This window comes from Pyrus communis, chromosome 1 (genome assembly GCF_963583255.1).
Source record: "Pyrus communis chromosome 1, drPyrComm1.1, whole genome shotgun sequence".
Lineage (NCBI taxonomy): Eukaryota > Viridiplantae > Streptophyta > Magnoliopsida > Rosales > Rosaceae > Pyrus > Pyrus communis.
Window position 1 is genome coordinate 39580967 of NC_084803.1, and position 27519 is coordinate 39608485.

At 37.2% G+C, this 27519-nt stretch overlaps 2 protein-coding genes across 6 annotated transcripts; one reads left to right on the forward strand and one right to left on the reverse strand.

Moving 5' to 3' along the window:
- Positions 1-637: 637 nt before the first annotated feature.
- LOC137709186 (uncharacterized) lies at positions 638-23259 on the forward strand. Of its 5 annotated transcripts, none has more exons than XM_068448296.1 (27): positions 638-1073; positions 1689-1848; positions 2318-2410; positions 3163-3265; positions 3456-3630; positions 7928-8102; positions 9180-9308; positions 9407-9973; positions 10068-10703; positions 11868-11936; positions 12682-12795; positions 12872-13117; positions 14372-14419; positions 14594-14740; positions 15295-15447; positions 15557-15619; positions 17566-17676; positions 17820-17903; positions 18001-18048; positions 19362-19436; positions 19766-19861; positions 21494-21574; positions 21650-21721; positions 21832-21876; positions 21982-22065; positions 22161-22264; positions 22672-23259. In XM_068448296.1, the coding sequence occupies exons 1-27, from the start codon at positions 868-870 to the stop codon at positions 22787-22789; spliced, it is 4002 nt and encodes a 1333-aa protein (XP_068304397.1). In that variant the 5' UTR covers positions 638-867; the 3' UTR covers positions 22790-23259. The 5 variants fall into 5 exon arrangements, 4 of the variants coding, with proteins under 4 accessions (XP_068304397.1, XP_068304402.1, XP_068304414.1 ...); XM_068448301.1 differs by having other exon boundaries at positions 3462-3630; XR_011064847.1 differs by lacking the exons at positions 21650-21721; positions 21832-21876; positions 21982-22065; positions 22161-22264; positions 22672-23259 and having other exon boundaries at positions 17820-17884; positions 21494-21573.
- A 727-nt stretch (positions 23260-23986) lies between these two features.
- LOC137709214 (probable beta-1,4-xylosyltransferase IRX9H) lies at positions 23987-27226 on the reverse strand. The gene is made up of 4 exons (XM_068448318.1): positions 25931-27226; positions 25068-25317; positions 24754-24970; positions 23987-24513 (listed from the first exon to the last, which is right to left on the reverse strand). Exons 1-3 carry the CDS (start codon positions 26830-26832, stop codon positions 24797-24799), a joined length of 1326 nt encoding a protein of 441 aa, XP_068304419.1. The 5' UTR covers positions 26833-27226; the 3' UTR covers positions 23987-24513; positions 24754-24796.
- Between the last annotated feature and the right edge of the window lie 293 nt (positions 27227-27519).

Consider the following 27519-nt stretch of genomic DNA (forward strand, 5'->3'; position numbering starts at 1 on the left):
ACCTATGTCCCCTACTCGCACCCAGTCGCGATTGAACTGCATGCGCCAGCCAAATAGGTCGATCTTTGGGTCTTTCAAAAATGGGTTGGTTTGTTGCCTGGCTTAGGTTGGGTGCGAGGCAAGTTTGTGGGCTGAAGTGAATGGACTAACCCCCAGCTTGGTTTTTTGACTGGGTGCTGGCACATTTGCACCCCGGTGGAAGTGCTCTAATATCATTGTTACCTTTGCACCTCAACCGCTACGCTTCATTATTGGCAGCATCACCATACCGCTACTGCTACCATCACCACCATCACCGCCCCAGTGCCCCACCACCAACATCACTGCCCCGCAACCGCTATCATCATCACACCCCACTACCATGTCCATTTTTGTCATTATATACAATTTTATCACTTTTACGTTACTCGACATGCTTTTCATATCACAACATTTTAAAAATACAATTTATCAAATACTCAACTACTTTAGAAACAATTTCTTTAAAAACACATTAAATTCCAAAACTATATATTTTTTTTAACAAACGATATTATATACATAAAAAAAAAAAAATGAGAGAATGAGTAAGCCTCGTAATAAACCTAATAATCCCAAAACCGTACCTCTCTCACAGGAACACCACAACTCTCAAAATCCCGTTAGCAAAATCACCATCAACCGAATCCAACCCACCCAAAATCCACATCAACCGAATCCAACCCATCCAAAATCCCCTCTCCCTCTAATTTCCCCCAATAAAAAAACCGCCACCTTCATCCCATGCTGCTGCTCCATCAAAATCCCCTCTCCCCCTTTTCAAAACCCTAATACCCCCAATTCGATTTTCCCACCCTCTTCCACTCCAACCGCTCACAGCCGCTTTCAATGGCCGGAGCAGCTTCCAACGACCAGGCTCTCTCTCTCCTCGCCACCGTCAACAACCACGGCGATTTGGCCGTCAAGCTTTCGTCTTTGAAGCAGGCCAAGGATCTTTTGCTGTCCCTCGAGCCCTCTGTGGCTGCCGACCTCTTCCCCTACTTGGTCGAGCTCCAGTCCTCCCCCGAAAGCCTCGTCCGCTTGTCTCTCCTCGAGTGAGTTCCCCAAACCCTCAATTCTACAATTCGCAAGTGCTATACGTTGATTGCGAAAAAAAAGCATGTTATAGTTGCTTTTGAACTTTGTAGGTTTATTTATTCTTTTAAATTTTAGGGAATTCAAACTTTTTTATCGTGTTCGTGATATTTCCGGGCTGCATTGTGTTCCCCCATTAGGTCCTGGTCCTGTTGAGTTGGTTTCGTAGGTGACCTTTTTTATATACAACATTGGGTCAGGAAACTCTGGCTCTGCGAGTTTTGTGAAATTAAAAGTTTGGATCTTGATTCTGTTAGTATACCCAATTATACCAAAATTTGGTAGCATCTTTCTTCCTTGGGATTGATGAGTATTTTCACTCAGTGAAAAGATTTATATTTCTATGTTAGCTATTCATCTTTGCAATTCATATAAACTTAGATTAGAAGAGAACTGTCACCTCCATTGTACCGTGATTATCTTGTGGACTTTATGTTTTCATCTTTTAAATGTTTTAGCTATCTATTGATGCTTTTTTGTAGGAATGTGTAGACATGGGAATACTCACTGCGCATTTCAGGTTTTATTTTTTGGGGTTGAACTTAATCATGATCTGTTGTTCTTTTGGCTGGCAGGGTCATTGAGGAGGTTGGCATGAAAGCAATGAAGGAATCTTCTGTACTAATGTCTGTCTTATTGGCATTTTTAAGGGACAGTGACTCTATTATTGCAAGGCAATCTATAGTTAGTGGAACAAATTTCTTTGTCACCGTCTTGGAGCAGATGACGTTGCAGGTATCTTCTGTCTGTGTCTGTACACATATCTCATTCACATGCACAAAAGTATAAATGCATATAAACATATCCCTTTCTACTTGTTCTAGAAGAATACTGTTATACTTTCCATAAACACAATAAGAGCAAAGGCTTCTTTCTTCTAGATAATGAAATAAGTGCTCAGGACTCTCAAAGGTTCAAGTTAGTACCGGACAAGATATAGATATTTTAATTAGCAGGGCCTTTGTCTTCAAATAAATAAACCAATTCAGTTTTACAAGAAAACATATAAAGAACATATTTCCAGATTTTATGTATTCTTAAGAAGTAAAAGGACATGTTTGCTAGAAAAAAGTAATCTATGACTTCACGCAAGTGTATGATATATGTTCAAACACTATCTGATATACAGTTTAACTCTTATTTCTCTCTTCCCTTTTCTGAATCATATTGTCTAATTTGCATGAATACTATGGGTCTTAATTAGTTTCACCGGCGTGGTAAAGTTGAGATATGGCTTGAAGAACTTTGGTCGTGGATGTCCAAGTTTAAGGATGCCGTTTTTGCTATTGCAGTAGAGGTAGGTGGTAACTTCCTTATGTTTGTCTGTATTTTATCCTTTTCTAGGATCACGGATGCCATTGTTGACATTGTATTATTATTAAGGTAGGTGGTAACTTTGCTTCTCTGACCATCCTTAAACTTCCTAAGTGTGTCTGTATTTTTTTTCCCGTTCGAACATTTGTAATGTATCTATTGGCAATAAAATGCTTTATATCCCCTTTCGTTTTTCTAAGTGTGTCTATAATATATATATATATATATATATATATATATATATATATATATGCATCAAGGATATTTCAAGAATTTGATTGTCAGGATATTCATCATCAAACGTGCCTACTCCTTGGATACATGGCAACAGTATCCATACTTCATTAAAATGCATATACCTTTTTAAAATTGAAAAACTTGCATATACCTTTTTAAATTTTCAATTTTAAGTTGGAATCCAAAAATAAGTATTAAATTTACTGCTGATGCTAGAATGCATTTCTATGGCATTGTGATGTAACTGTATAGTGAGAAGTTGTCTACTGCATATCTTGGATAGGATACAACTTGATGATGCTTATGTGTTGTAATTTTTTATTTCATTTGATAAGAAGCAGAACATCTCTTAAAAAAGAAAACATACAAAGATATTAAACACCGCCATAATGCATATATGCTTATATGATGCTTGTCTTGCCTTGGTGCATCTTATGATCAATTTTTTTTCTTCAAAAATTTGTCTGACCTGAAATTTGCTTTGATTTGATATTGTAGCCTGGTCCTGTGGGGACAAAGTTGCTTGCTTTGAAATTTTTGGAAACGTATATTTTGCTCTTCACATCTGAAGGCAATGATTCTGGAAAACCTGTCATAGAAGGTACTGCTTTTCAGCATTAAAGGTTGTTTGCTTTATTTTCTCAAATAACTTGAACACAGAATAGTCTTACAGTGTTGCCAGAAAGAAAGAACTGTCTTATGCCTTTTTACCTAATTGCTTTTCCAGAATCTTATGGATAATGAGCTTTCACTAATTTTTAAGTTTGATTTGGGTGTTAATTTGGTTTTAGATACAGCATCAAGTAGAAGGGATTTTAACATTTCATGGCTTCTTGGTGGACAACACCCAATTCTTGACCCGTACATGCTAATGTCAGAAGCAAATAGGACTCTTGACATTCTATTAAATTTGTTGAGGTCATCTAGTAGTCTCCCAGGTTCCGTGACAATTGCCGTTGTCAATGGGTGAGTGCTCACTTGCTGGTAGTAAGATTTTTTTTAATCATTTTGTTTACTGCCATGTATTTTGTGTAATTACATAATTTTGTGGTTAGAAAGATCTTTTCCTTTTCTTGTCATGGATGTGGAAAAACATATAGGAATTAAATAAAATGACACATGTCATGAAAAAATAGGATTAAACATGTGGCATCTAAAGATTAAGGTTTGTTGAGTGTGGCCCGGACTGCTTTCTGCATTCACCTGTTGTATATCTCATGTTCTTGATCAGCAAGGTAGGAATTGATTAACATTCGGGGGTACCTAAACCTTCATCCTAATTGGCAATTTATATTTGTTGGACTTTTATGTATTACCTAGTGCAGGAACACAAGAGAGCCGTGGGTTTGCATAATTTTTTTTTTATGGATTTTTATTTCTAATTGAGATTGAAAAAGTTATAAAATCTTTATTCTGGATAACACGCTCTCTACATGTGCATGGGTGTTATCGATACAAAGTTGAATAGAACTTAAATTTACAATATTTTCGGATGCCTATGGTTGCTGGTCACTGAATGTCATCAAGCATTTATTGCTTTAACATGATAAAAAGGAACAGAAATGCATAAACTCATGCACACTTTGGTTCTTGATTGTAGCTTTACTCCCTCCCCTCCATCTCTATTTTGTCCAGAACTTATAGCTGATAGAATCCAAATTTATTCTAGTTTAATCTTTCATCTTTCCATGAAAAAGTGACTAACCACTGGAAGTTTCTGTATTAATGTATTTGGTTGTAATTTAAGGTGATTTTATCATGTCTCTTCACCATTACTGATTCCGTTTAATATCTTCAGACTAACGGAGGCCTTAAATATTTAACATATAGACGGTAAACACTTTTGTCATCTGTTTAACCATCTTGAAATATATGGAGGGATCACTGAAGCTTGGGAACAGCTTTAGTACAAGTTCAACTGCTTGTTTGTGATATTATTGCAGCATGCTGACCAGCTCTCTTATGAGGAGGTAATGGCATTGGGTACTGCTGCATTGGTGGTTCAGATAATGGGAGTTACAGGGCTAGACATGTTAAACTGCAATTTTTTTGGGTACTGTGGAGCACCATTGGCCGGTGATAAGATTGGATAACTGATGGATAAAATGGTCATCTTATGTGCCGAGGGAAACATGGTGGTCAAGCAACGCAGTTTATGGTTGTAAACTGTTAAGAGAGACCATTTCCTTTACCATTGTTTAGTTTATACGCTGTATGCGCATACAGCTAATATTGTGTGATCTATTTGAAAATGTATTGATTATTTTATAACAGCTGATACACATACTACAAATTTAATAATCAAAATTTCTTCTTAATCCAGGATTGCTATTCAATATATTTCTTGTTTATTCTCCATCTCACATTCTGAGTTCTTTGTAACACTGGAATATTTGCATGGAGTTATAACAGATTTATTTAGAGTTTTTATGTGATCAACAGTAAGTTCACAACAGTATAACTCCACTGAGTCTTGAACTGTTTTCTATTGCAATTGTAAATAAAATGTGTTATAATATCAAATGTTTCTGGAAATTTAGGTGATGCAGACCTGGTTCCTTAAGATTGAATGACCTTTCAGACCATCAAATTGGTCTTGAAACCTTGAATGATTTTATTAACTTTTCTATCGCTAATATATCAAGCGGTTATTTGATGAAGACTGAAAGAGGCTAACTGTAGAAATTATTCACTTAATGCTTGTGAGTCCAAATCATTGTTCTGAGGATTATGTAATTGAGCAATTTAGAGATGCAGTTTGAAGTAGAGTAGTTGATTGTGTTGTCGATTCTCAAAAATTGTTTGTCAGTTACAATCAATAAAATGGCTAAAGTTTCAGTGGAAACATGTTGAATTTTTGTATTTTATAGGAATTTCAGTTGAATTTAAAAAGAACAAGTGTTTGATGTAGAACAAGTTTTCCATCATGCATCATTTTCTATTTCATGTCTTTGCCAACAAAGCTTTTGTCTCAGCAGCTATTCTTATAGTTTACATCTCATATAGATAGGAATTATTTTCTGTGTTTGTTTTCTGGCTACATAGTTGAAATTTCTGCTATATAGTTGAGTTTCATGTTATATTGTTGAATCTCTTGAAGCATTGAAATAGAAAAACTTTGGCAAAAAACCTAGAAAATATTTATGACAGGATTGCACAGGAAGGTGGGTTATTGGCAAAATTATGTTTAGATGTGATTTGTGTAGTGATTTTGTCTCGGAAGTAAGGTGCTAATATGTTGGTATTTTTGGATATATGACAACTTGAAACACTCTGCTTAATTGTTGAAAGTTGTGTAGATGTTGGAAACAGTGCCCGTGTTGGTAGTCATCTATAGCGAGTATTTTATCTGCACCTTTTTACAAGTAACAACACAAAACCAAATAGAATTGCACATGTGTACTTGTTTTATCTAGTGATATGTTGGTTATCCTACCATGCTTTCAGTGAGTAGGTTTATTGAAATCACATCTTGTGAATATTGTCAGACTGCAAAAATCAAAATACTTGCAAATGTTATTATCAGTTTTTTGTGATGAATTTTTTATCTGCACCCTTCTCAGCCAGTATTTTGACTGTTATTTTGGGAACTGGATGGTAGTACTAGCGTGCTATAGCATTTATTCTTTGTGTCAGATTTGTCTCCTGAGTTAAGCTGAGGCTGTTGTGATCAAGGTGCTTGTGGCTGAAGTGTGATGAAAGTGGTGGTTGGTATAGATAATTCATCAGGATCCTTAGAAATCAGTTTTTCATTTCTTATGTGACTTGGTCCATTTTTTGGCCACTGAATTCTCTTAGGTTAGAAAATAGAAATGTGCAGAGAGGCTCCAGTTGGTGGGAGCTGTGTCTGCTTGCCCTTGGTTGTCTTGCTGCTTGTCCATGTCAACCTATTTCTGTATGATTTTTATATGTTCGAAGTTTGGATTAGGACTTAGTGGCTGTGATATGCAGTTGTGGCTGTCAACTTTAGTAATAACCATATGATTGCATGATGACTATCTGTTATCCCCTTTGATTAGCTTGTGTCCTTGTAACACAACTCCTGTTGTACTGTAGAAAGGCTGAGGAAGGTTGAGTTGTACTGTTTTATCAAGCAACTAAGCGGCATGTATTGATCAATTATCTTGGTTTTGACAAGTTATTTGATTGGATCTTTTCCCTCATTTGCTTCTCCATAGTTCTTATTGACTCTGGGAAGCATATACAAAGACCAAAATACTCTGGAAAGCATATACAAATACTCCTTTTCTGCTGTGATTTTGACATTTAGGTTCGAGTTTGTTGGTGTGTTTTTCTCTTGGCAGACACGATCCTCATGCTATGAGATTTGGATTTTTCTGTTCTTGAATAGTTATATTAGTCTAAATAATGCAGGGAACTAAGTTTTATGTTTAAAAATATTAAAATAGACGATATTTGTGCCTTGAGACATTTTAGGAGCAAAAGCATGGTTGAACAAAGCCATCTATATTTGTAGGTTTATAGGGATCCAAGTAGGAAATTTGTTAATCAAGACATGGTTAAATAGAATGAAAGAGGGATGTGGTGGAGGACTGGTCCTTACAGGATCTACAAAACATAATGTCTGTTGACATCTGAAGGGTGCAGAGGGTTCTAACTGTGTATCTGGGCTGGAAATGGGGATCTTGAGGACTTTGGGTCAAGGAGATTCTCTTGTGTAATATGGTGAATCCTCCTTTAACATATTTATCTATGTTTGGTGCAATTTCTTTTGAGGTTTCCTAGGTGGGCACCTCATATTGTAGTACCATGCTGGCTGTCATGTTTGCTTAGCAGTTTAGTCTTTGTACTCCTGAGAAGTTGTCTTTCCCAAAATGAAACCTATGAAACTTGAGTCTTGTCAAATTTATTGGAGTTTTTCTTAGTCCCTGTGCACTCATAATTAAAATTTTAAGTTTCTTTGATCATATGGAGCTAGTATGTTAAAGAGTGTAGTTGATCAGTTTGATTTCGGCTTTCTGCATGTTTTGTTCCTTGTGTTTGCCTTGTGTGCTTAGGGTTTATGTAGATGCTGTGTACTGAAAACTTAATTTCATCTGAAAGAGCTTGAACTTATTTTGTCAATGAAGTTGTCATCTCTTACTGTTTTAGTTTGAATACAACTCTTTGTATTCCCCTAGTGTTCTGCGTTTGCTTTTTAGTTTTCATGTTGGTCTTCTTAAGGAGTTATTTACCTTTCTTCTTCCTCTTAGTACTTCTTATTATTAAGTATTTTTCCTCTGACATGTTTCTTTTGGTTCAGTCTTGCAGCCATAGCGCGGAAGAGGCCAATTCACTATAATACCATTCTTTCTGCACTGTTAGATTTTGATCCAAACTTTGAGATAGTGAAAGGACGCCATGTGGCCAGTATCCAGTATTCTTTAAGAACTGCATTCTTGGGATTCCTTAGGTGTACTAACCCGGCCTTAGTAGAGGTAACATTTTATATTCTTTATGTTTTTGGTTTGTTGTGGTTATTATCAAGTCATCACTGTTATTGCATCCCTTAAGATTGCATTTTTTACGGAGGAATTTCTTATTTGTTGTTATTATGGATTTTCTGATTTAATCAGATAAGGTATTGCGGTCTTACAAGTAACGGAGTATCTAATGCTTTTAGCTTTTCCACTTTTGTATCATGTAGCATATGCACATGCAGCAAATGGGTTTGTTTCTGTTGATTGATATGGCCTTTACAGTTTGTTTTGGTGGAGAGAGGCGGAGATAAACACGACCAAGCTTATAGAGAAGTGAAGATAAGAGAAAATAATTGTTCGAGTCTAGTTTATTCTCATAGCCCATTTTCATTCTCTTCTGCTCTCACAAAGTTGAGAGTTTTGGAGAGAAATAGTTTATTTAGATGCTCCAAATACATTCCCTTAGTTCTTTTGCATCCATCCAAGCAAAAAGGAGAGAAATAATAGTATCTCCTTTCTTCTTTTCTTGCACATATTTTCTCCACTTTTAAGTCACAGATTTTTCTTCTAACTAGAATTTCAAAGCGAACTTAAAAATGAGAATTTCTATTTTGTTTCTTTTAGGTCCTATATTAGATTTGTCTTAAAATCTTTTGTCATTATGTCACAAAAGAGCCAGAATCATATCTTGATATGCGATAAAAAGCTTCCCTCTATTTTGGTTTTTTTTTTTTAATTTATTCTTTGGAAGTGGATCATCTTGTTTTCATCTTAAAAAAAATAATTTTGGCATATAATGAGAATGGGCATGGAGATGTGGTCACATTCTGTTAGGAAATGTGGACATTCTTCATTCAAATTTAGACTTCTGTTATTTGCGTTATTAGTTAAAACCTTGGTGTGTTTCATTTATAGAACTCTGGATTTTGGCGCACAATCCTCCAGGGTAGATTCCTCATAACGGGGGAAACAGCCGAACTCTAGAAAATGACAGTAGGCTCTTGTGGGCATTTGTTTTTTCTTTTCTTTCTAAATTGCGGAAAGAAATTTCCATCTGGTATGGTGCATGATAAGTTCGTCCCTGTTACATTTCAGTCAAGAGATAGACTGCTGAGAGCTCTACGAGCTATGAATGCTGGGGATGCGGCTGATCAAGCAATCCGTCAAGTTGAAAAAATGTTAAGAAATGCTGAGCGTGCTTCACGTGATGCTCGGTTGGCCAAGGTAAAATAAATTCAATTTTTTTTCTTCTGATATATAGAATCCAATAGCTGAAGGTTTTTTTTTTTAATTGCCTCACACTTTGAAATTCCTATCATCAGGATGATCAACAACCAAGAGAGTTGCCTGTCCCAGGGGATGTGTTAAAGAAGAGACCTACACCTCTGGATGTTGAAGAGTCATCGAATAATCATGAATTGCCGTCCAAGAGAATTCGTTATGGTCCCGACTCCTATTCGACTTTGCCATTTCAAATGAATTCTTCTGGGTGGGATGCCACTTCTGTCAACGGAGTATCCTCTGACCTTCCTATGTTAGATGGTGAATCGACTCCTGTGGAGCAAATGATTGCTGTGATTGGTGCTTTGATTGCTGAAGGAGAAAGAGGTGCTCAATCCCTTGAAATTCTTATTTCAAATATCCATCCTGATCTATTGGCTGACATTGTCATAACTAACATGAGGCATTTGCCTAAGATGCCCCCACCCTTGACAAGGCTTGGGAACTTGCCGATTCCCCAGCAGATAGGATCCCCAACATCTTCTGTGCAGTCTCCAGTTCCCACTGTACAAATGCCTTTTTCTGCTGCAACTGTAACCAGTTTATCAGTTTCTGATATGTCCAATGTGAATAGTCTTCCCACTGATTCCAAGAGAGATCCACGGAGGGTAAACTTCAATAAATCTTAATGTCTTCATGTGATATTTACTATAATTTTAGGATGTTTAAATGCATTCATTTAATTCTTGGTTGCAATTTCAGGATCCCCGTCGCCTGGATCCACGGTATGTAGCAGTGTCTTCTGGACTGGCATCCACACCCATTGCAGAAGATAATACTACTATGCATTCTGACTTTGATGGCTCAAATTCTTTAAATAAGCTTGATCCGCTGCCTAATGTGACGACTGTCGAGACTCCTTTAGCGACTCCCATGATCAAAACGGAAATCGATGAAAGGATTTTGGATAGTCAATTGGTTTCTGGAACTGGCCCACTAACTCCGAAGGGGGAGGTTCTGGATAGACCTGTTGAAATTGATGCTGATCCGGAGGTCAAATTATCTTCAGATCTCACAGATTCTCCTGTGCAAACAGTTGATGAGGACCTTGTTGCAGTGAAGCTGTCAGATATTGAAGTGAAAGATCAGGTTGAGGACCTTGATACCTCATCTTTTCTAGAATCTGATCAACATTCTCCGGTTCTTTCAAACACATCTGCATCGGAAGATACTTATGAGGATTTGCCTCAGGTTCCCATATATGTTGAGCTTACCCAAGAACAGGAAAGAAATGTGAGAAAATTAGCAATTGAGCGAATTATTGAGTCATACAAGTATTTGCATGGCACAGATTACAGTCAGATGCGCCTGGCCTTACTTGCTCGGTTGGTTGCTCAGGTAGTGAAGAATCTTATGATTGTTTGAACTCCAATTCAAATTGGCAAATCTTTCTCTGAGCAGATCGAATTAAATAGTTGAATATACTTGTTGAGTGATGAAATCTTAACATTACTGCCTTACTTTTGTGTGTTGAGACGAGTGGCTTAAAAAATTTCATGAAGAATCTGGATGTTTGAACTTCAAAGCATTAGTCAATAACTAAATAAACACCCACACAAGTGGTTGCTTTAGTTTTGGCGTTAAACTATGCATCTTCCTAATTTGGAACATCCTTTTTAATGTGCATTGTCGAATTAGGTCTGAATGGTAAATTTTCTGCTGGAGATATATTGGTAAATTTGGCATTGCTGTTATGTAGACCATTGTGTATCTGTTGTATGAACTCATACGGCATACTCTTTTTTACTGTGTGATTAATGAAATAGAATAAGGAGGTAATTTGAAATAATGTTAAACCTATTTATCTTTAATTCTTTTAATCCTTACCTCTATGATTCTTTGGAACTGGTTTACCCTTCTTGAATAAAATTTGGCGGGTGTCTTTTATGAACCTGTAGTGCAGCATGATATATTAATGTAATGCATTATATAACACAGTATATAACGAAGAAACATGGTATTGATTCTCGGTAATAAAAAAGTAACTTATTTAATCATGACAAGAAGGTTCACGCATGTACACAAAACATATAGACAAGTTAAATGGAGGTTTAATATTCTAAGTAGCATACTAAGATGCATAGCATGTCTTCTTTGCCCACTTGAACAAAATACTAAGAACCTAGCGCCTTCGACTAAATGAATGGATCTTCATCTTCTTCAGATTCTCTATTGTTTTTATCTAACTATGAAGAACACAAATGTTCAAGGAGCTGCTTGCCGAACTTGTTCTGTTTATAAAGAACAAATTTACCATGCCATCCAAATAGAGAATTAAATAATCAATTGAACTTGGTAGGATTCAAGAGATCCCGAATGAAGATATAATTAAATCCCATAGCTTTTATGCCAAAATCTGCTCTCTAATTATTGAATTTTCAGATGCAGAATCTCTTACAATAACCTTTTTTTTTTTTTTAATATTTCATTTTTATAGTTTTTATCATCTGCTTGTCATTTATAGCATATGCTAAATAATCTGTAAATATTTTGATGTCACAGATTGATGCAGATGATGAAATTGTTGTAATGCTGCATAAGCATATCATTGTGGATTACCAACAGAAAAAGGTAACTATTACTTGAATGTTGCACCTCCTCTTGTATGTTTAAACTTTAATCCAATAACTTTCTTGAACTTTTTTCCTCAAGTAGTACAGGGTTGATTGGGCTAGATACATTGTATTTCAAAAATTTTGTTAAAACTTTTTTTTTTAGAATTTTGTAACTTGTAACAGATTGGAAAGAGCGTGCTTAACCTTGGTTAGGTGATTTGAGAAACTAAGAGTTGGTTTTGCAAATTATTTCCATTGTTAAGCCATCCCATAATGTCTTGAGTGTACATGAATATTTTAAAAGGATTTTACTTTTGAACCAGGCATGTGTGAATAATGTTGTTCAACAGAAAACCATTTTCAACCATCTGTATGTCATGATTGCAATTGGGAACTTTTTATCCCTTGGTGAGCATCGCAAGAAAACTTTTAATTACTCGATATGATATGCACAAGATTTCTATTTGAATATGTTTCCCTGAGGAAGGTAGCGTGGTGGCATTGCTTTGAATTTTGATGTGATATCCTCAGAAAACATGTTTCTAGTAGGTTGACTGATCTTCTCAAATATTACCAGCCATTCACTTTGGTTAAAGCAGATTAATTCTTGCTGTTAGGTCGTGGTGGCTATTTTTCCACTGATGTTACTAGTTTATTTTTTATCATTTTTCAAAATAAATAAAAAATTACATTTAACAATGAACAGATAGGTTTGTTTTTTATTTATTAATAGTATTCTGATTTGTAAGAATTGATTTCAGGGCCATGAGCTAGTACTGCATGTCTTGTACCATTTGCATGCTTTGACAATGTCTGATTCAGTTGAAAACTGTACATTCGCTACTGCCGTATACGAAAAGTTCCTCTTGGAAGTGGTAGGCACCTATTTTTCTGTTTCCACCTTGTTTTAATTTGTGTGAGAAGTGGATATATTATGTCTTTTAATTGCAGGCTAAGTCTTTGCTGGAATCCTTTCCTGCCTCAGACAAGTCGTTTAGTAGACTTCTTGGTGAAGTTCCAATTTTGCCTGACTCCACTTTGAAACTACTTGATGATCTATGCTATTCTGATGTTATTGATCAACAAGGGAAAGATGTTCGTGACATTGAGCGCGTCACTCAGGGCCTTGGGGCTGTTTGGAGTTTAATCTTGGGGAGGCCACATTATCGACAAAGCTTTTTAGATATCACTTTGAAGGTAACTTGGATTGAACTTTGAATAATCCAATTTATTAAATTTTTGGATTTATCTGTAGGTATTGTTTGTTTGTTGGGTGTGCTTCTCTCTTAAAAAAACAGTATAGAGGTGGGGAAAATGTCCCAAAAAGAACTTTTATTTTAATCCAGGTGATCAGGGGAATAAAGAATTACTGTTTACTGATGTTTTGTGAAATGGCTAGTGAATCTATAATGTTTTACCTTTGTTCATAAATGGATGTATGGGTATGAAAGAAATTTTATGAAACAGACCAAGAATTTCTTGCATTCAAAGGGAATAATATCATTATGTATGAGGATGTATGGTTAGATTGTTTGTAGAGATGACAGTGTTGGAGGTTTAGCAATTTAGAATCCAGTATCAGAGAAGTTTTAAAAATGACCTATGGTCCTCTACAAAGTTAGGTGTAATTGTGTAATAGTGATTATTTTAGGGAATTGTTGTTAGCACTCCAGAAATCTCATTCTACACTCCTCACAAGTGTATTTTTCTTTCTAATTATAGAAAGTTTGGAGTGTAAAATGAGATTTTTGGAGTGCTAATAACAATTCCCTTATTATATTATCAAGAATGAGTTATTTATGTCTCTCTCTCTCTCTCTCTCTCTCTCTCAGACACACACACGCACAAGTACACACGCATACATACAAGTGAAACTTGATAGCTGGCGTTCTTATATGCTAGCCTGCTGCATCATAAAAACAGCAACTGTATTCTACATAAATGTTCCTGCTGGCAATGTTGAGGGTTGTATCAAAGACTAGGAAGTTATGACTGATTTCTGTACTAGTCATTAGCATGGAGTTAATATGGGTGCATGGACAATTTCCGTTTGTGTATTCTTTAAGTACTAAAAAATTACTTGCATCCAAAATTTTTTTGTTTCTTCGTAGCTAGAAGAAAAAGAAACGTTCCACAACAAGGTTCTTTGGAGTGTTGTAATTTTGTGATGTTTTCTCATGTTGATGTATTACATATATGAAATTTTTCACAGTAACGGGTAGTCTGGGTTTAGTCTTATTTTGATGTGCTTGTCTTCCGTATGAAAACTGTTTCTACTCATGTAGTCTGCTTCTTGAGCTATTAATAAATATCACAAATCTGTTTTTTTATAATTTTTTTATGAAAGAGTGCATAACTCAAATATATATTTCTCAAATCTGTTTTTTTTTTTTTTTTTTTTAATAATTTTTTAATGAAGGAGTGCATAACTCAAATATATATTTTCTGCAGTGTGCTGTTCATCCACAAGATGAGATCCGAGCCAAATCTATCCGGCTGGTATGGGATTTACTTTTCAAATGCTATCTGAAGCCTTCTAATGGCCTGGTTTCAAGAAATTGGCCGGGTCCCTTTTTTCACTTAATTTTCGCCTGACTTGAAAAGCAAGATATGTAGTCAGTTTTCTATTTTCTGATAATGCATCAAGTCAATTTTTTTGTTTCTGTCCAACAGGTGGCAAACAAACTCTATAAGTTGAGTTACTTATCAGAAATGATTGAGAAATTTGCGACAAATATGTTGATGTCAGCTGTTGAACAATCTCCTTCGGGTATAGAGCATTCACAATCCGAGTCCACAGGACAAAGAGTTGAAGGAATGGTATGCTTCTTTCATTTGCTCCTCTATTTCCTTTCTTGTCCATGCAACTGCATGTTGCAACCAGCTGTGCGAGATCTTGTATGGTGAACAGTCTCTTTCTTTTTATCTACTCGGTCACCATTCTTTGGTAAATGCCACAAGCAATATAACAGTAACAGCATATCAATTGGCTAGACTGAAATTTTACATTTGAAATTCCTTTGGTATCTTAAGCTTAAATGATTTTGATACCTGATAAGCCAAAATTTCCGAGTTGCCTTCTCTCATGTTTTTTTGGCTTTGGTTTCTAAAGGCAGTGATATCTTTATGAATCAATGGATAGCATGTTCATTTCCTGATTTTACTTGCTATTTGTTGGTTGCTCTTATTATCTTCATAGTTCCTGGGGATTCCCATACTAAATGTCTCTCATTTAAGTTGCCATTTTGTACTTGGTGATATTAGCTTCTTCAGTTATTTGTGGGGGATAGCTTCTAAGTTTAGCATACCACGCACAATTAAAGTAGTATCTGCCTTGAACGTCGCTAACATCTCTTGCCCCCAATCCTTTTCAGGTTGGAGGCCAAGAAACATTGATTGGTGATTTTGAAACTTTGGAGTCTGGAAATACTGAAAATGATTCCACCAGAAAGGATCAACCTGTACCAGCCATGTCATTTCCTGAAGTTCAACGACTCATATCTTTGTTTTTTGCTTTATGTACAAAGGTTTGTCTATGATTTCTCATGACTGGTATAGACTAGCAACTTGTCTTAATTGTTTTTTTCCTTGCGACACTAATGTGGGTTCTTTTCATTTCTATTTTAATACTTGCAGAAACCTAGTCTTATTGAACTTGTATTTAATACTTATGGACATGCCCCAAAAGCTGTAAAGCAGGTGAGACTCTCGTTGCTTCTGTTTATATAAATATTTGTAGTAATTGGTAGCATGTTAGATGAGCTAATATGTTTAGTGTATTACTTTCCATAGTTGGCAACTACTTAATGCATATACTTTGTTATAGATCTACAAAATCTGAGTTTGGGTTACACTGTTGTGCTTAGTTCACCCAGCCAAAATTAAACTATTAAAAGTAAACATTCGGAAAAACATGAGAAAGAAAGGTACCAGTCAAATTAATTATTACATGATGGGTCCCCACATCAATTCCCTCATGCTCTTATCTCAGTCTCAACACCCACCAGTTCTTGACAACCTTAATGTTGAGAGTGAATCCCAAATTGGGGACAAGAGGGACCATGCATGTGCTTATAAGTAATTGGGATACTCCCATATTGACAATTGGTTTTATGGTGGAACCTCAATTTTCTTCATGGTATAAGAGCAGCAGGTTGTCCTTGTGAACCCCAACAGCCCCATGTCCTCCACGTCACCCGATTTGTGTTGTACACGTGTTAGGCTTGAAAATTCGCCACACGTGAGGGGGTGTCTTGAGAGTGAATCCCACATTGGGTAAAGGAGGGACCTTGCATGTGCTTATAAGTAATTAGGCTACGCCCCATATTGGCAATTGGTTTTATGGTGGAACCTCAACTTTCTTCACTTTATTGCCACCGTCGCTAACACCAGCTCCAAGCCACTTAACTGAAACAAATGCACAGGGCAAGAAGATGCAGAACCGAAATTGACCTTACCGCTTCTCTTGGTAATTGCTTCTTGGATGTCCAACATGGGACTCATAGGACTCCAACTTACCACCATCTTCATCATCATCATCTTTCACAAAGCCTCTAAGCTCTGATTTGTTTTGACTGGCTCACCCACAATAATTAGTTACCTTTGTTTGTTATCAAATGCCATAGTTGAGCTACTGCACATTATCTTCTTGAATCTATCTGCTGTCTTACATGTTTTAAACTTTTAAGACAGCAGTTAGATTCCAAACAAATCATCTAACATCTAAAAGAGTCAGTGCACTTAGTAGACCTCTTGCGCCAAAGAAAATCACAAAATTTGAGCTACTGCACGTTTTCTTCCTCATAGGTTATCATGTAGTAAGAGTGTCTGCCATGCTGAGATAAGTGGGAAAGCCATTCATTTTAAGGACCGGGAATTGATAGTATCTTTGTGCTAATTTGGGTCAGCATATTTCAATTGTCCTGTAGTCATGATCATTTGAGTTGGGCTGTTAGGGAAATCAACTCTACATGTGGTGCATCATTATGATTGCATGACTGAATTAAAAATTCTAAAGCTTAAATTGATAGAATTCTGGCCCAATAATGTCACCCTAAGCTCAAACAAGGACACCACTATTTCTTGCATATTTCATAGCATCAGATTTTGTTGATTCTTATGCTGATTAACAGAAGCAGGTCTAAGCTACGGAATGATGGTTCAGTTTGATTTCTAGTCTAAAAAAATTAAATCGGATTTGCAGTTATGTATCAGTGTTTGGGATAGGTCTGTTCTTGTGCTGAACCTCTAAGGTTGTCTGTTTAGGCAAACGTCCATTCTACTAAGGTTAGACAAATCAGTGCTCCTGCCCTTCCACTTATTGGGAGGTGTAACCTATTCAGTACTTGCATTTGATAATTAATTTAGGGTTTTCCTTTGTTAATTAATTTATTTCTGTCTGTTAAAATCTGAAGAACTTATTTGCATTTGATGGTGGATATTAGTTGTACAGAGGAATTGGAAACTTTTGTGGTCCTCTAAGTTTGCTATTGGATTTCCACGTGCTGCATATTGTAAAAAAATTATATCTTGTTACCAGTAAATTAGCCTCATGTGAGAAACGATCTTATATGCTACTTATCCTCATCAAATTAATTGCTAATGCTCTACATCTAATTCTTATGTGTGCTTTCTGAATGCTGCAGGCATTTCATCGCCATATTCCAGTCCTTATAAGGGCCCTAGGGTCATCTTATTCTGAATTGCTAAAAATTATCTCTGATCCACCTCAAGGAAGTGAAAATCTTTTGATGCTGGTGGGTGTCATATTTCCTGTTTTATTATTAGTGTTTCTAATCTTGAATACTGTTTGTATTTTTTATTTTGCTTTATCCATAGATTTTGTGGACATAGGTGATACTTATCATTTTGTTTATTAACTTATTTTCTAAATGACAAGGTGCTGCAAATATTGACTCAAGAGACATCGCCTTCAGCTGATCTGATAGCCACTGTTAAACATTTGTATGAAACTAAATTAAAGGTTTTTTTCTATTAACTAAAGCTTCTTCTTTTGAATTGTACTTAAATCTCTCGCTATTTCCATGTTCAAAACTGAGTTGGATAATTATTGGCTGCAGGATGTCACAATTCTTATTCCAATGCTGTCTGCACTTTCTAAAAATGAGGTTTGTTTCATAGGTTCCGCGTCTCATTCTCTTGTACCATTTTGTCAAGTTATATTGGTTTAAAACTAGTTCCTAAAATCTAAGCTGTTATAACGGCGGCAATAATTGTTTTGTAGTCTGGCATGCTCGTGTTTTTAGTATAGCATGCTTGTGTTATTGAAACCAAAGCATGATGGATAACCTTTTAACTTAGTTAAATTACAAAATTACGCTCGCTAACATGTTTAAACATGATTCACAGTGAACATTGATCTCATCTAACAATTAAATATAACGTCTTATTGATGTATTAGTTGAAAACACAATGGGTGCATGCTAGAGCTTTCCATTTTTTTCCGTATTCATGTCTGTAGAATCTTGCTAGGCGTAGTTTGGCCCAACCATTGGAGAATTCGAATCCGTGTGATTCAATGTAAAAATGGATGATTGCAATCTCAGGAATTTGAACTAAGGATCTCCCTTTATGAAACCATGTTAAATTGGCACCAGGTGGGATTTTATTGTTCAGCAGCAAGGTTAAGAATACCCACTGTGAAACTTATATTATCAACATAACCCCTCCAGTGTAGGCCCCCTGAGGCCAAAATATGGATCACTCAGGTTGATGATTTGGAGTACCGGATAGTGAATTTGGCCTTGCACATGAATGGATGACTTCTCCTGTACTAGTTGGGAGTGTTCATCCCAAAACCAATAGGCAATCATGAAGTACCTAGGATTTAAATATATAAGATGGAGGCTGCTCACTAGCTCAACCGATTCTCAAGTGACACAGATGTCAAATCAAGTTTATAATCAAGTGAGACTAATGTCAAATCAACATAATTTTTAGGGCTTAAATTATGCAAAATCTTCTGGGGAGAGCACGCTTCAATAGCTGAACAAAGGCCCTTCCCTTTTCCTTTTTTAGGATGTGGGCCATATCTATGTAAGTTGTATATCTCTGGCAGAAGTTCAGTTGAGCAGCTCAGAAGCATAATCAGCTTATCTATAAACTTTTCAACTTGAGTGGAGCACTTAATGAGTCACTTTTGGTAGTTTTTGAGCTTCACTTACGGGCCTAGTTGTGTTACTAACAAACTATACTATACCATGTCCTTGCTTGTAACAAGTAACAAAAATAAACGAACTCCAATTGTGTTTTTGTTCACAATAAAAGATATGTTATTTTGTTCGCATAGTTTATTAAGTAATACCCATGAAACAGTATCACATATTTTGTGTTATTTTTTGTTAATGCAAAGTAGAAATTATTATGATGTTAGTTTCACATGGATTTTCTCTATTTCTATGTAACCATTTTATGGCCCCAGGTTTTACCTATATTCCCTCGGCTTGTCGCTCTTCCATTGGAAAAGTTCCAGACAGCACTTGCTCACATACTGCAGGTACATACGTTTTTCATTGTCTGATTTTCACAATAATGCTACTCTCTCTCTCTCTCTCTCTCTCTCTCTCTCTCTCTCTCTCTCTCTCTCTCTCTCTCTCTATATGCGTGTCAATAATAACATTTATCAGTCTAGAAAAATATTGCGATTTCCATTTTTTTTTTTGAACCTTTCTTTTACCTCCTAGACAACAAGTTCCATGAACGAAAATACCGATATGTTTGCCATTGTCTTAAAGAAAAACACTTCATGTTGGAGAAATGTACGACACAAAGTTTGACAAAACCTAAGTCAATAATTTGTTAAGATTTATATCCTTTCAATTGCAGGGCTCAGCTCATACAGGCCCAGCTTTAACACCTGCAGAAGTGTTGGTTTCCATCCATGGTATTGTCCCTGAGAAAGATGGACTCCCACTTAAGAAGGCATGTACTTACCGAATATATTTCTTTTATACAAGCCTTATCGAGTAGATGGTATTAATTTATGAACTGCCACTTATTATGCTCACACTGCATTGCCATCCCGTCCTATCTTCTATCCAATATTTTACAAGTGGTTATGTGCCCAAAATTTAGATAATATAATGGTTATAATAATTTGATATTGTAAGTATTGATCAATGTGGACAAATAAGGGTGTTGAGTGGAAATTGGACATTTAGCATTAGATAGGGCAATCCAGAACCATCACAACATTTTGAAGTTTCCCTCATCCAAAATAGGTCTGCCCAAAATTACGGTGATGTTGTACTCTACTTATTAATCATCTTTACATTATATAAGGAGGACATGCTTTTCTAAGAAATACAACTCGAACTGATTAAACCCTGAAACATATTGGGATGATCAGTTTGTACTGGCAAGGTGCAACTAATTTTGACTTGTCAAGCTGCAACTAATTCTGACTGAGGTTCAACTAATTTTGACTTGCTTTTGCCAAGGTCCATCCCTAATCAATTTGTCCTGGCAAGGGGCGTCCACCTGTTGGGTTTGATTTTTTGTCTTGTCAAGGTGCATCCCTTGCAGTGTTTTAAAAAACTCGCCTCGGGGCCCGCCTAGCCGCCCTTGGAGGCGGGGCTTCACCATTTTCGCCTCTGTTTTGTGGGGCGCGTCTAGGCGCCTGAAGCGTCAACTGGGCACCCCTTTTTCTTTTTTAGGTTGCAGAAATCTGGATTTCTTTTAGTTGTAGGGCTGTTTTTGAGTTGCAGACCAAGAAACTAGCGAAGGAGATGGAGATGAAGACATCGGTTAGGGTTTTTTAGGCTGAGTTTGTTTTTTAATTTTTGTCTTTAAATACCCTATAAATACTCCACTCAACTCTTTATTTTCGTCATTTATTTCATAATACCTTATAAATACTCCAGCCCATTTATTTCATTTTAAATACCCTATAAATACTCCACTCAACCCTTTATTTTCCTCAAATTCCCATAATTATTGCTTTATATCATTTTAAATACCCTATAACTACTTCACTCAGCCTTTATTTCCTTTTAAATTACTTATAATTGCAACATTAAGCCTTTATTTTGCTTGAAATTTTCCTATAATTGTGACCATTCATCCTTATTTTCCTTGAAGTTCTCTGTAATTGCTTACAATAAAATAAATAATTATAACATTTTGAGACCATATGACATAGTTTCCAAGTACAACTAGACTTAGTAATAAAGAAGATGATATTATCTTTGATTTAGTTATAGTTATATTTGCTTTTACAAAGTATTATATTGTTATAAATATACTTGCATATAATATATATTTAAATTTTAGGTTCCATGAGGCTTAGCCTCACGCCTCACACCTAGGCCGGGCTTCCTCTCGGACGCCTCGCCCACGCCTCATGCGTTTAATACATTGATCCCTCGTCAATAATAAATGGTCTTACTATTGTGGCATGGATCTTAGTGTATTTGTACAACTCAATGAAGGCTCCCCTTAATTTCTTGATGCACTTTACATGGTGCACTTTGTATGGTGATCGTATGGTTGCTCTCTCTGTAACATGTGCCTTGTATCATTATTAACAATTTTGTCTGCTTCTCTTGTTTGCAGATAACAGATGCTTGCTCAGCCTGTTTTGAGCAACGCACAGTTTTTACACAGCAGGTCTTGGCAAAGGCCCTGAATCAGATGGTATGTATATATTTTAAATAAATCTTTGTCCAGTACATAGTATTTAGTTGTTTCAAGCAACGGTTTTGTTTTCAGGTTGACCAGACTCCTCTTCCTCTTCTCTTTATGAGAACAGTTATTCAGGCAATAGATGCTTTTCCTTCACTGGTAGCTGCTCTCGTTCCTTTTCCTTTTCCTCTTATTACCTTTTCTTTTCGAATGGTGTCCCTGTTTCCTTATTCATGTAATATATGGTTTCATGCTTTTGTTCTATCCAGGTTGATTTTGTAATGGAAATACTTTCCAAACTTGTAAGCAAACAGGTACGTGTGTCCTCTTCGTCTGCTATTTGGTGCTGTGCACTCTTTCAGGTCGACCTGTCAGTATTGGTTATTAACATGGCTAGGGGTCTTATGTATTGACTGCAGGTGTGGAGAATGCCAAAACTGTGGTTTGGATTCTTGAAATGTGCATCACAGACACAGCCGCATTCTTTCCCTGTATTGTTACAGGTATCACATCATTGTTTATTTATATAGAGAACTTCCCCTTGCTTTCAACTGGTGATTTTAGTTTACAGCTTGCTTCCTATTTCATTTCCTTGCAGTTACCACCCCCACAACTTGAAAGCGCTCTGAACAAATATGCGAACCTCAGAGGTCCCCTTGCCACTTATGCTAGCCAGCCTAGTGTAAAAGCTTCACTCCCTAGGTATACTTTTGGGCATCTCGTTGACCATCAACTTTACTTCATGGAGGTTAATTAACATTGTTTTAGGCTAATTATAGATAGAAGTTCAAAGAACAGAGTCTATGGATTTTTTAATCACACTCGACCTCCTTCTCTGACACGTTTGTTTTATAAACTTTTAGAAGTAAAATTCTTTGACTACAAGAAATGCGATCTCTGTTTGAGTACATATTACAATTGCTTTAAATGATTCAGCAATTTACATGACATCACAATTGTCTTGTTTCTCCGATAACTTTGTAGGTGGTCGAGTGTCCTTCATTCTACATTTTCTCTTGAACATGACTATATTGTTCCAGTTTTTACCACAATCGACATATATAGCAGTTTTTATCTTCTATTTAAACTCACTGCATGTGTTTTGGCAGACCAACACTTGCCGTCCTTGGTCTAGCAAATGAAACGCATTCACAGCAACCACATTTGCCATCATCCTTTCACCCTGCAGACACAAGCTCATCAGTACATGGAGCAACTCCAACGTGATAATTAGAAAGCGTTCGGACACTGAGAAGTGACCGGCTATGTACAGTACAAATTGGGACATCTGATAATTTGAGAGCCACAAATCCACAAATGTCGGGAAGGAAGATATAGAGTGACCACGTATATGGCAGCTGATTACTTAGGGGTATTTGATCGCCGATTGGTGGAACCTAAAGATAAAATCAGTCCGGCTGCATATGGAAATATCAGTTCTTCGGAAATATTTCGGGCAAGAAAGAACCGGAAAAAACAAGAATTTATGTTGAAAGATGCATCCGAGCCGCTTCGTAATGCTTCTCTGTGCCATAAAATGGAGTTTGAAATATATGTATCTGTATTTTATCCTTCTGAATTTTGATTCTTTTAACCTAATCCTCAGGCAGGTTTAAATTTTGAGTCAATTAAATTATAGGCTCCTGTAAATTATAGTTGTATTTTTGCTTTAGTTAGTTCATATTCTTTTGAATTTTCGTTCCTTTCTTTCTCCAGAGTTATAACTATTTCTTCCATTTTTGATCTAACATTAAACATGTTTTGATGAAGGGGACTGAAAATCATGAGACAAAACGACCCTAGTTTGCACCTACAACTTCGTCGTTGCCGTCTGTTTGTCAACCTTGTCATGTACTGAGACTCGAAGTATACCTAGTTTGCACATCTACCATGTCAAGCCCTATATCTACATGCCACATAAATATTACTTGAAAACACGAGTTTTAAATATTACATGTAAAAAAAAAAAGAGGTTCATTAAAACACATCACTCTTCACAGCAAATCAGTATTATTGCAAAATAATAAATGTTGGAAGGAAAATACGAGTATCTAAGAGACTCAAAGCTCTTCTGAGAAGTGTTTATAAATGGCTGAAAATGTATTTTAAAAAATGTTTTTGTCACCGATCTTTAGTAAAAGTTTTAGTTAATCATAAAAAAAAAATAAAAAAAACACTTGAAAGCACTGCAAGTGTTTATAGAACTCAAAAAATATATTCTCTAAAAACGTTTGCCGTCATTTAAAAGCATTTCTCAGTCTCAGACAAGGCCTTAAAGAAGAGAGAGCTAGCTAGGGCTTTCTTGAGTAAAATTATCAAAACAATCCATCTTAACACGTTGATATGGTTAACGTGAGTAACACTCAACCACACAACACGTTTGTTGCATGTTTTGGATTATGCAACTGGCACTGAAGAATTTGGGATTACTTGTAAGTTCGTGCATCATAGAAAGACAAAAAGAAATCAAGAGCTCGTGTTTTCTATTTTTTTTTGTGCGTGGAGGTTGCACATGGCCTGCAGCGGTTGTTGAATTTGAATATGTCGAAGTCTTTCAGGACAAGTTGCCATTTTGCTTTCCTTGATTGGAATTTGGGTACAATACAAGGCGGTCTACATCACGGAGTATGGCATCCGTAACAAACCTAACTCGTAACAAACCTATCTAACTCCCACCTATTTCGGAGAGAGCTGTGCTAACTGTTCGAGCATTAAGCAATTTAAAAGAACAATCAAACGACACCAAACCCCGGGAGATGTACAACAAACAAAAATTTCGTTTCAGTAAAAAGAATATCACGCAGAGAACAACACAATTCGACAACCACGAATCTTCGGTTTGTTTGCCATCACCGGCTGAGTTTTTTCAGGCTTGTTGGTGCTTCGATTGTACCACAATCAAGCAATGATCCGCTCAGCGAGCGGTGAAGCACCAACATGAAAGTCAAGAACTGTCATAAAACAAAGGATATATATGTTAGATCGCTTTCTCTACTGGGGTAAAAGGTTTTTATGTCGTAAAATAAAACTACATGCCCACTGCCAAAAAGAGGGTCAAAACAGTTTAATTTGTTAACAGTTATAGTTAATTTGAGTTTGATTTTGAACTCTAGGGAATGGTCAATCTATTCAACACAAAAAGTTGAAATACAAGAGTTCATGGTGCTTGTATGCAGAGAATAATTTCATACCTTTCTCAAGCTATAAGCATCAAAACTGCACGGCTAGTGAGTTCTATCGTTCAATGGGGAGAACAACATCAAGGTTCTTCGCAAGTTGCCAGCCTTTGGGATAAACAAGACTATGAGCTTCCAAATGAAGATGCCAGTTCATTACTTTTGAACAGCCGGCTGGGGTACCTTCCATTTCACTCTCATCTTCCACAACTTGTTCGATAAAAGTGGTCTCCTGAAGATGAAGGGGGAGAGAAATGTCAGTGCTTGAAGATACAATAAAACATTGCCAATCACAAGTACGGGAACATTTCGGATGATATGAACCGTACTTGGAAACCCTCCTTCACTGTATCTAATTGTCGAATTGGAGCAGAAGTGGGGCGGTGCCATCTCTTTGGATCCCATAATATTGTGCTATTAAATGCAAACCCTGACATATCAACATGAAACCTACGAAGTCTTTTGCTTTTCTCATTTGTGTGCCATCCGACTACTTGGCTCCGATTGCATACTGGACCTTCCAATATCGCCTTGTTTTTGCTTTGAGCTAACATAGCAACAGGCCAAGTTCCAAATCGGCTTCAAAACAAATAAAACACAAATTAGCTATTAAACTAGTGTGATAAATGAAACTAAATTCGCATCTTTCCAGCTGAACGACTTAATTTAGTAAAAGAGACCAAAATTTGGATGAAAGAAGTGGACATTATGTTCCACCAGATGACAAACAAACAGACAAATGTACATGAAACTGGTGAACTGTACATGTTCCACCAGGACCACTACCTAAAGTTAGTAATACTGGCAAATCGTACATCTTCGCTTGAAGACGAGAATAACCAAATTTAAACTGGGAACAATATTCTAAGGCATTTGATTATGTAAATCTATCAACAAATGAGAATTCCCACCAAATGTAGTTTAGTGAAGTGAAAGAGTTGCCAAGCTACGATTTTGAATGTATGAAAATATTTGGGCACAATCGAATCCAAGGATCAACAAGGAAGACATGGCATCTAAAATGCAGGCAGAACCAAGTAGCTGTAATTGTTAAAATTGCACTAGCAGACACATTCAGAACAGAAATCTCGAGAAAACCATCATTCTAAAACAAGCATATGAATCGAAAACAAACACCAACAACAGAAAATGTGACTGAAATGAAGCTCAATTTCGAAGATAGATTAGATACCTAATGTCTCTCAAGCGATCAAACAAGTCGAGGGAGTATATATTATCATCGTCTGCAAAGTAAACAATGCCATCAAGCCTATGCCGCTCAATGTGCTCCAAAGCAGTGTTTCTCTGATAAACACCCCGGTCCTTGGCCCTAGTCGAATTGTTGCCGCACACCAAATGCCTATACATCACGCCGCTCTTCCTCAAAATCTCCGCCGTCTCCATCGACGCAGCGTTGGTCTCCACCACAATCCAAAGCAGTGGCCGAGGTACAAGCCCCAGCAGCTGCCCCAACCTGTTTAAGAAGTAGGCCTGCAGTGCGCGGTTGTACGTCGGCGTCACAATAATCAGCAGCTTCCTCGGCACCAAATCCACCCTCCTCTCCACGACGCCGAGCCTCACGTCGACGAGATCTTCCCTCCGCTTCACTGTGCGATCCGCGTTGTCGGTGTCGAACTGGACATTCCTCCGTTTCTCTGCGCGATCCACGTTGTCGGTGTTGAACTGCACATTCATCCGTTTCACTGCGCGATCCGTGTTGTCGGTGTCGAGCTGGACATTGACGTGCGGCACCTTGATGTCGAAATTGAAGCTCCGACCGCGAATCTCGTCGTCGTCAACGTGGCCGAACGGCAATAGGCCGAGTAAAAACCCTAAGAAGAAGAAGAGCAAGCACCTGTAGAATCCTCGACGCCATTGCTGGCCTTTGCGATTAGGTCGGTGAAAGAGAACACCCGCGACGAAACTCCGGACGGAGACGGAGAAGGCGAGAATCGCCGACGGAAAAGGCGGCGAGTATCTGGAGCTGGAGAGAAGCTTCTGCGACGGCGATGGCACTGAAAATGGAGAGCCGCCTCCGTTCACGTACGGCCGGTCTTGGAAGGCTGGCGATAGAGTTCTCCGGATCGACGCCATTGATCGATCTAGGATATAAAAAAATCCTCAAGGTTTCCACGACATGATCGAAATCGTAATCCCTCCCCCAAAATCCACAGAAAACGATTCGACACTCGAAAAATTGAAGAAAAAAGTTCAAAAATTGGGGAAAGTAAAATCGGGTCGGACTTTTGTCAAGAAATGGTAATCGGGTCTTATGCGGTGGACAGAGAGAGTGTGCGGGCGGGGGAGGACCGGAATGTCAATGGTGTATATGCGAGGATTGTGAAATAATTTGGACTTTAGAAGAAGCACTTTTGCAGAAACGGGAGCTGGGTTTTGGTTAAGCACTTTTGAAGCAGTAGGGAGAGAGAGGTTCGGGAGGGTTTTTACCGCCGACGGGGAGTGTGCTGTCGCTTTTTAGATTGGCTGCAGACCGTGGACCCAATTTCTTTTAGTTTAAGCTACGCGTTGGGCCGCCATTGAGGAGTCAACACGTGTCCAGCCGTGGTCCAATGTGTCCATTTCTTGAGTTGTTGTGGTTTGGTGGTATTTACCCATGGCAATTGGTGGTACACTAGTGTGTGTGTGTATATATTTACTCTAAGGTACGGAGCAGATCCAATTTATTTTATCTCTACATCCCATAATTCCAAAACTAGCACACCAGTACATTCCTCCATTATTTCTGACAAAACCCATCCAAATAATAGCAAAATATTCTCC